The 8,671-nt window shown below is 37.9% G+C and overlaps 1 protein-coding gene across 8 annotated transcripts in view; it reads left to right on the top strand.

The window, feature by feature from the left end:
- The first annotated feature begins 1,336 nt into the window (after window positions 1–1,336).
- NBDY (negative regulator of P-body association) overlaps window positions 1,337–8,671 on the top strand; it is a 66,762-nt gene continuing 59,427 nt past the window's right edge. For 3 of the 8 annotated variants that reach the window (XR_016036862.1, XR_016036863.1, XR_008687456.2), the window contains exons 1-2: window positions 1,337–1,676; window positions 3,420–3,556. Coding sequence is in view for 1 of the 8 variants with exons in the window: in XM_088833665.1 (XP_088689791.1) it covers window positions 1,441–1,647 (207 nt within the window). In the remaining 7 variants the exon portion in view is untranslated. Of the gene's footprint in view, window positions 1,677–3,419; window positions 3,557–5,802; window positions 5,947–8,671 lie in introns of all 8 variants that reach the window. The other 5 variants (XR_016036866.1, XR_016036865.1, XR_016036867.1 and 2 more) reach the window with 3 other exon arrangements.

Raw genomic sequence — 8,671 nt, 5'->3', positions numbered from 1 at the left:
ATAGCCTTGACTAGATGGACCTTTGCTGGCAAAGTAATGTCTCTGCTTTCTAATATGCTGTCTAAGTTGGTCATAATTTTCTTTCCAAGGAGTAAGTGTCTTTTAATTTCATGGCTGCAATTACCATCTGCAGTGATTTTGGAGCCCAGAAAAATCCTTGATTATGACAATAGCTTTACAAGGAAAAAATTATCTCCTGGGAAGGAAAGGTGCAAGTGTTTAATTAACTACTTAAATATAACAGTGTAAATAGAAGATTATTTTAAAAGTCAGTTCTACTTTGACATTAAGGATTGCACTCTCTCCATTAAAAAACACTGGGAACAGAGCTGGAAAAGTGTGTCCATAGTCACAGGGAGGTGGATGTGAATGATGAAGGTCTAAGAAGTTCTGCCCTCCTGTTTAGTTGCATCTGACTCTTTGTGAACCCATGGACTGTAGCCCCCAGGCTCCTCTGACCACGGGATTCTCCAGGCAAGAATACTGGAGCGGATAGCCAATCCCTTCTCCTGGAGATCTTCCCCACCCAGGGATCAAACCAGTGTCCCCTGCATTGCAGGGAGATTCTTTATCATCTGCGCCACCAGGGAAGCCCTAAGACATTCTAGTAGCCTTTTACTCTAAGCCACAGTGTACCTGCTTAGGTTACTTACCATATATCACAGAATATAATATACCAGCCATAATAGGATGAATCATTATTTTCCTTAACTGTAGAGAAGGAAAAAAAAAAGACAATGCAAGTATGACATACTGTCAATTGTCAGTGATTTCCTAGATGTTGAAATATTTTAAAAAAGATAAGCCTTCAGAAATTTCTAATTTGTTAAAATATGAAGAAAAAAACGTGATCTTAGATTCTATGACATACGGTGAATTTGTTTTCCACAATTTCCATGGTTGGTACCTGTGTGCTATCTGCACTTCAATCAAGTAAGACGTTTGTATATTGCTTTCTAAAGGGTCGTGGGTAGTTTCATGACTCTGTTGTGCTTCTACAACTAGAATGTAAAGCTCTTAGCTTTTCCATCACCTCTTTGTTCTCCACACAAACATTCCCGCCCCAACACGCAGCGCCTTTCCACAATCTATGCAGATGTTGCCATTTAAGAGTAAACCTGAATTTGTTCTAATCTTAAAATTGCATAGATAGTATAAGACTGTCCACAGATTTAGTTACACTGGGTGCGGGGGAGACATTCTATTAAATAAACGCTTCTTTTTTTTTTAAGACCCATCCTCGCAGAAACGTTAAAATAGGGTGGGGTAGGGAGCGAGGGCGGAGGCAGAGAGGGGATATACGTCTCAGGATACAGGAAATACGGAAAGAGCGAAACCCAGAGGAAGCTCTGTGCTTGGAGGGGACCCGCCGCCATCTCAGGTCTCTTGGCCTCGCCAGGGCCCACTGGAGAGAGCTGACACCCGGGTCCTATAATCCTTATGGGGGACCAACCTTGTACCTCCGGGAGATCCACGCTCCCACCTGGAAACACGCGGGAAACGAAGCCTCCAAAAAAGCGCTGCCTCCTAGCTCCACGTTGGGATTATCCAGAAGGAACCCCTAACGGAGGTAACACCAATCTCCCTTCCACACCTCCTCCAGCATCACCGGGCCTGAAGTCGCATCCACCTCCTCCGGAGAAGTAGTACAATATACTTCTTCCACCTTAAACCAGGTCAGATTCTTTCTCATTTGGGACAACCAGGCTCTCAAACTTAATTATGCACTTCCCCAGATCTCCTTCTTCCTTTCCCTATTTTTTTCACGATTTCAAAATTTTTTTTAAAAATGCAGGCATTAAATAGCTCTTCCACAAAATATGTGGGAGTTAGTTTATAGATATTTAATAACATTAAGTGATTATTTTAAATATATTTTTCAGTAGACGTATCTGTTGATTTGCTTGAAAGTAAGTTGGACCCAGGTGAGGGGTACAAATGTTTGACTTGATAATTGTTAAAGCTGAGTGATATATACATGGGGATTCATTAAACTGTTCTTGCTACTTTTGTGTATATTTGAAGCTTTTCCATTCAAAAAAATGCCTGATTCAAGATCAATAACACCATCGTATTGAAGGCCTAATTCCTATAGCCATAGCTTTGTGCTAACAGTATTTTAAAGTGAACCTTCAGAGCTGTGTATTTCTCTGTGTATAACAGGAGAATTTAATGATTTAAAAAAATATAATATGGTAAATCAAACCCAAGTACCATAATATTTGCTTGCTGAAGGTATTCAGGAAGCTTGGGGGATGGACCTTGAGCCATCAAAGAGGAAGGGGTAACTTTGGGTGGGCCTAAAAAGATGAGTGACATCTGCCTTGTGGAGGGGGCGGGAATGCTTTTCTGGCCTATCTTTTCCAGAACAAAAGCCCCAAGGCAGGTTTGTGCTAGGAAAAGCTTGTCTATAATTCTGAGTGTATGAGAAAAACTAGGAGGTGAGATAGTGTTGCAGGGGTTGAATATTTATGGTAAGGAGTATGCAGTTTAATCCATAAGCAGTGGAAACCATTGAAGATTTTCAAGGAAATTGTATATTTTAGGAGTCTTCAATTTAGATGAACTTACAGAATGCAAAAAATAAGGTCTGACTCAAAACTCAGATTCTTGTACTCCAAATGAGACGTAGCATACTTTCTTCATTTATGCAATAAACCTTTAAGGAACTGTTACAATGGACTAAGCATTATGCTGGGAAGGGTAGGGGTTAGATAACTAAAGCACATAGGTGGGAAACAGATATTGAATGAATAGGTCAATGATTGATGGGATTACAGGGGCAAATAAGGAAGTTCTGGACTTGGGGCTTGGTGGCAGTGCATAGTAAAAGAATGAGCTCCATTGTGCTTGAAAGCTTCACTCAGTCATTCCTTACTACCTGATTTCCCTCAACTTTACCTTCTCTGTTCAAAGGAGTAAAGTTAGGGTAGAGGGGAACCATAGGAATAGGAGTGCTTAAACAGAAAACAAAGGAGGTTGTATATGGCAAAAAATGCAAGAAATATATAATTTCCTCCAGTGATTCAAATCATTGAAATTATAATAACAAACATTTACTGAACATCTTATGCACCAGACACTGCTCTACAAAACTTCCCAGCACCTACGCTCTTAATTGCTGTGCAATAGATCACTTCTGGAGAAGGCAATGGCAACCCACTCCAGTACTCTTGCCTCCCAGGGACCGTGGAGCCTGTTGGCTGTCGTCTATGGGGTCGCACAGAGTCGGACATGACTGAAGCGACTTAGCAGCAGCAGCAGATCCCTTCTAATTCTGTCTGTATAACTTTTCCAGGAATACATAACTGAAATAACTCAAATGGGGGTATGGTAGAACATCAGAACTTGAGGAGGCCATGGGAAAGAGAGGAACAGTAAAAGAAGAAATGATTTAACCTTATTTTATTATTTTTCAGTCTATGAGGGATTGCAGTATGACTCCATTTCCTTGGTGTATTCATAAAATAGTTCAATCAGTGAAGACAATGAAGATTATTGACATTGCCACCCTGCTTTTTCTTATGTCCTGCACCAGGAAGTTGTGATTTTTAAGGTAATCTCTTTACTAAAAACTTATTAAAGAAGAAGGAGGAATAAGAGTTGATTATAACACATTAAAATAGTTAGCCAAAGAAAAAGCTAGCATCAATGATAAATTGAAACCATTTTCTACATTATATAAAACCATATAAACCGTATAATAATAATGCTGTCTATAAGCTGTTTTGTTCACTTCTAATTACCTTATAGTTTCTGGTATCACAGTGAATTGTATCTTTTAAACCACATTTTCAGATTATTGCTGGTAAATGGGAACGTGATTGATATTGTAACATACTGATTTTATATGCTGTGAACTTACTTATTTATATTTGTTCTAATATTTGTAGATTCTTTGTATTGTCTGTTAATTAAGTATATTGTAAATAATGGAAATTTCTTCCTTTCCAATATTTATTTTTTAATTAGTCTTACTGTGTTAGCTAGGATCTTTGGTATAACGAAATATAGTAGCAGTGATAGAGGATTCCTTTGCTCCTGAATTTACAAGGAAATTTTATAAATGTTTCACCATTTTTAGTAGATTTCCTTTGTCAGGTTATGTAAGTTCCTTTATATTCTTCGTTTGCTAAGAGATTTTATTATGAATGAGTATGGAGCTTCTTCTCCAAATACTGATCACATGGAGTTTTTTTCTCCATTAACATGACACTGAGACTATGGGATAAATTACAGTATTCAGTTTTCTAATATATTTCTTGCTTCTGGTTTCATCAGGCCTTACCATTGAATATTCTGTCTCTTATTTTAACAACTTCTCCTTTTATTTTCTTTTTGTTTGCTCTTTTTCTAATTTGTTTGGACCATTAGCTCAGTAATTTTAAGTCTTCTTTCCTAAAATAATTTATAACCATAAGTTTTCTACTATGTACTACTTTAGAAGAATTTAATAGGTTTTTATATGGAGTATTTTTATTGTTATTCAGTTATTTTATATTTGCTCTTAAGATTTGTTTTTTGACTCATGAGTTATTTGGGTTTTTTAATTTACAAACATGGATCTCTTTTTTAGAAATCATACTGTGAAATCATTAAACCAATTACAGTTAAACTTCATTTTATTTTCTATTTTAAAATATTTAATGTTTTTTATTCTTCTGGTAACAAAAAGTAAAATTATACACTGGCTCCTCATCTCAATAGATTTCAGCAATATAAAACTTTTTCTTTAACAAATACATAAGAAAACTGTGATTATGCTGTTCAATGATGGAGTTATTGCTGATATTTATAGTTGTGGTTTTAAATCTTTTATTTTAATCTAATTCTACACCTAAAGAAAAATTGTGAGAATATTACAAAGAACTCCCATACACTCTTATTTCTGTTTCTCCTTCTCATTCCCCTTCTCTCTTTCCCTTTACTGTTTTCTACCTCCCTCGCCCCTTAGCCTGTCTTCTACCTCTCCCTTTCCTGTCTCCTTCTCTCTCTGAACTGTTTAAGAGTAACTTGGAGACTCCAGGCTCTTTTACTTGTAAATACTTCAGTGTATATTTTCTCAGAATAATACCTTTTTCTTACATAACCTCAGTTGCTGCTGCTCCTGCTGCTAAGTCGCTTCAGTCGTGTCCGACTCTTTGCGACCCCATAGAAGGCAGCACACCAGGCTCCCCTGTCCTTGGGATTCTCCAGGCAAGAATACTGGAGTGGGTCGCCGTTTCCTCCTTCAATGCATGAAAGTGAAAAAAGAAAGTGAAGTCTCTCAGTCCTGTCCGATTTGTAGCGACCCCATGGACTGCAGCCTACCAGGCTCCTCTGTCCATGGGATTTTCCAGGCAAAAGTACTGGAGTGGGGTGCCATTGCCTTCTCCCGCATAACCTCAGTACCTGTATCAAAATAGAAACTGGACCTTGTTCCAATTTTTTGTTTCATAAACCTTTATTGTCAAGATTATCCACTCATACTTATTGAAAAAAGGATGACTTTGGGAGAACATATATTTCAAATGGACAATGTAAGCTCTATTATAGTTCTTTTTCTCCTAGCTTTATTGAAATGTATTTGACATATAGCAGTGTAAGTGTAAAGTGTACAGTACAGTGTGATGATTTGCTAAATGTATATATTACAAAATGATTACCTACAATAAGATTAGGTAAGACATCAGTCATATAATTAATATTTTTTTGTGTGATGAGAACTTGTAAGATCTACTGTCCTAGAAACTTTTAAGTATACAATACAGAATTGTTAACTATACTCACTATACTATAGTATTAACTATACTATAACTATAGTTGCTGCTGCTGCCGCTGCTAAGTCGCTTCAGTCGTGTCCGATTCTGTGCGACCCCATAGACTGCAACCCACCAGGCTCCCCCTTCCCTGGGATTCTCCAGGCAAGAACATTGGAGTGGATTGCCATTTCCTTCTCCAATGCATGTAAGTGAAAAGTGAAAGTGAAGTCGCTCAGTTGTGTCCAACTCTTCGTGACCCCATGAACTGTAGCCTACCAGGCTCCTCCGTCCATGGGATTTTCCAGGCAAGAGTACTGGAGTGGGGTGCCATTGCTTTCTCTTATGTAACTATATACTGATACTGTAACTATAGTGTTGTAGTGTAATGTACATCATGCTGTAGATTAGCTCCTCAGAATTTATTCCTGTTACAACTGAAAATTTATATCCTTTGACCACCTTTATACATTTCTCCTACTGTCTCATCCCTGGAAACCACCAATCTACTCTCTGTTTCTATGAGTTCAGTTTTTTGTTTTTTTTTTTTAGATTCCATGTATAAGTACGAGCATTCAGTAGTTATCTTTTTGTCTGACTTAACTTCATTTAGTCTGATATCCTCAAGGTTTATCCACTATGTCATAAGTCCCTTCTTTTTATAGCTGAATAATGTTCCAGTGTGTGTGTGTATCACATTTTCTTTGTCCATTAATCTGTTCGTGACAATTAGATTGTTTCCCCATCTTGCTTATTGTAAAGAATGATGCAGTAAAACTGGGATTGCAAGTATCTCGTGATCGTGATTTCATTTCCTCAGACATACCTAGAAGTGGAATTGCTGGATCATATGGTAGTTCTATTTTTATTTATTTGAGGAACCTCCATACTGCTTTCCCGGAGAAGGCAATGGCAAGCCACTCCAGTATTCTTGCCTAGAAAATCCCATGGATGGAGGAGCCTGGTAGGCTGCAGTCTGTGGGGTCGCTAAGGGTTGGACACGACTGAGCAACTTTACTTTCACTTTTCACTTTCACACATTGGAGAAGGAAATGCCAACCTACTCCAGTGTTCTTGCCTGGAGAATCCCACGGACGGGGGAGCCTGGTGGGCTGTGTCTATGGGGTCGCACAGAGTCGGACACGACTGAAGTGACTTAGCAGCAGCAGCAGCATACTGCTTTCCATAGTAGATATTTCACTTCACAATCCCATCAAGGAATATGCAAGAGTTCAATTCTCTCTATATCATCACAGGCATTTTTTATCTCCTGTCTTTGTTAATAGCCATTCTAAAAATTGTGAGATATCTCATTGTGGCTTTGATTTCCTTTTCCTTGATGATTAATGATGTTTAGCACCTTTTCGTGTACCTGTTGGCGATCTGTATGTCTTTGGGAAAATGTCTATTTAGGTCTTTTGCACCTTTTTGAATTAGATTATTTGTTTTTCTGATATTGAGTTGTATGAGTCCCTTATATATTTTGGATATTAATTTCTTATCAGATATGTGTTTTAAAATGTTTTTTTCCCACTCCACAGATTGCTTTTTCATTTTGATCATTTCTTTTGCTGTTCAGAAGCTTTTTAGTTTGATGTAGTCCCATTATTTTATTTTTTGCTTTTGTTGCTTATGTTTTGGGTCATATCCATAAAATCATTGCAAAGACAAATGTCAAGAAGGTTTTTCCCTGTTTGCTTCTAGGAATTTTAAGTCTTTAAGTTTTTCCTTTAAGTCTTTAATCTATTTTGAATTAATCTTTGCCAGTGATGTAAGATTGGGCTCCAGTTTTATTCTTTTTCATGTGAATATTCAGTTTTCTCAGTATTATTTATGAAATAGACTATCTTTTCTCCATTAAGTACTCTTGAATCCCTTGTCAAACATTAGTTGACTGTATATGCAAGGTTTTATTCTGGGCTGTCAATTCTGTTCCAAGGTCTATGTGTCTGTTTTTATGTCAGCACCACGCTCTTTTGATTACTATAGCTTTGTGGTATATCATAAATTAGTGTTCCAATATTATTATCGAGACCATATTGCACTTTGACCAGTTTGTTCCAATAATGTGTTTTATAGCTATTTTATTTTCTTGATCAAAGTTTCAGTCGAGGGTGATGTGCTGCATTTAGTTTCCATGTTTCTTCAGTTTTCTTTAACCTGGAACAGTTCAACCTTTCTTTGTCTCTGATGACAATGACAGTTTAAAGATTTCTGGACAATTGTAGACAATTGTTTTATAGCTTGTTCCTAAACTTCAATCTGTGTGCCCATTCCTCATTATTGTATTTAGATTATGGAATTTGGCAGGAATGTCAGAGAAGTATTGTTCTCAGCTCAGCATATTAGTGGCACATAATGCTGATTTGACCCCTTAGAAGAAATGTTATCCTTGATTACTTGGTTAAGATGATGTTTACTAGATTAATCCACTCTAAGGTTCCATTTTCTGCTTTATAGTTAATAAATTTGCTTGGGGTACTTTGAAACTGTGTAGGTATCCTATTCCTCATCAAACTAAAATCCGCTGGCCTTAATATCTGTTGATAATTCTTAACTGAATCAGTCATTACCCTAATGGCTGCAAAATGGTCATTTTCTTTCTTTCTGGCTGCACTGGGTCTTTGTTGCTTTTGTGTGGGCTTTCTCTAGTTGTGGTGAGCGGGGGCTACTCTTCATTGCAGTGCCTGGGCTTCTCACTGCCGTGGCTTCTCTTCTCTAGAGCACAGGCTCTAGGCTCATGGGCTTAAGTGGTTGTGGCACACAGGCTCAGTAGTTGTAGCTCTCGGGCCCTAGAGCTCATGGACTTCAGTAGTTGCAGCACACGGGCTCATGGTTGAAGTTTGTGGGCTTTAGAGTGTGGGCTCAGTGGTTGTGGTGCACAGGCTTAGTTGTTTTGTGGCATGTGGAATCTTCCTGGACTAGGGATCTAA

The sequence above is a fragment of the Moschus berezovskii genome, chromosome X (assembly GCF_049115385.1).
Source record: "Moschus berezovskii isolate FMDL1 chromosome X, NW_MosBer_1.0, whole genome shotgun sequence".
Taxonomy (NCBI): Eukaryota; Metazoa; Chordata; class Mammalia; order Artiodactyla; family Moschidae; genus Moschus; species Moschus berezovskii.
This window is presented reverse-complemented; position numbering and strand designations above follow the sequence as displayed.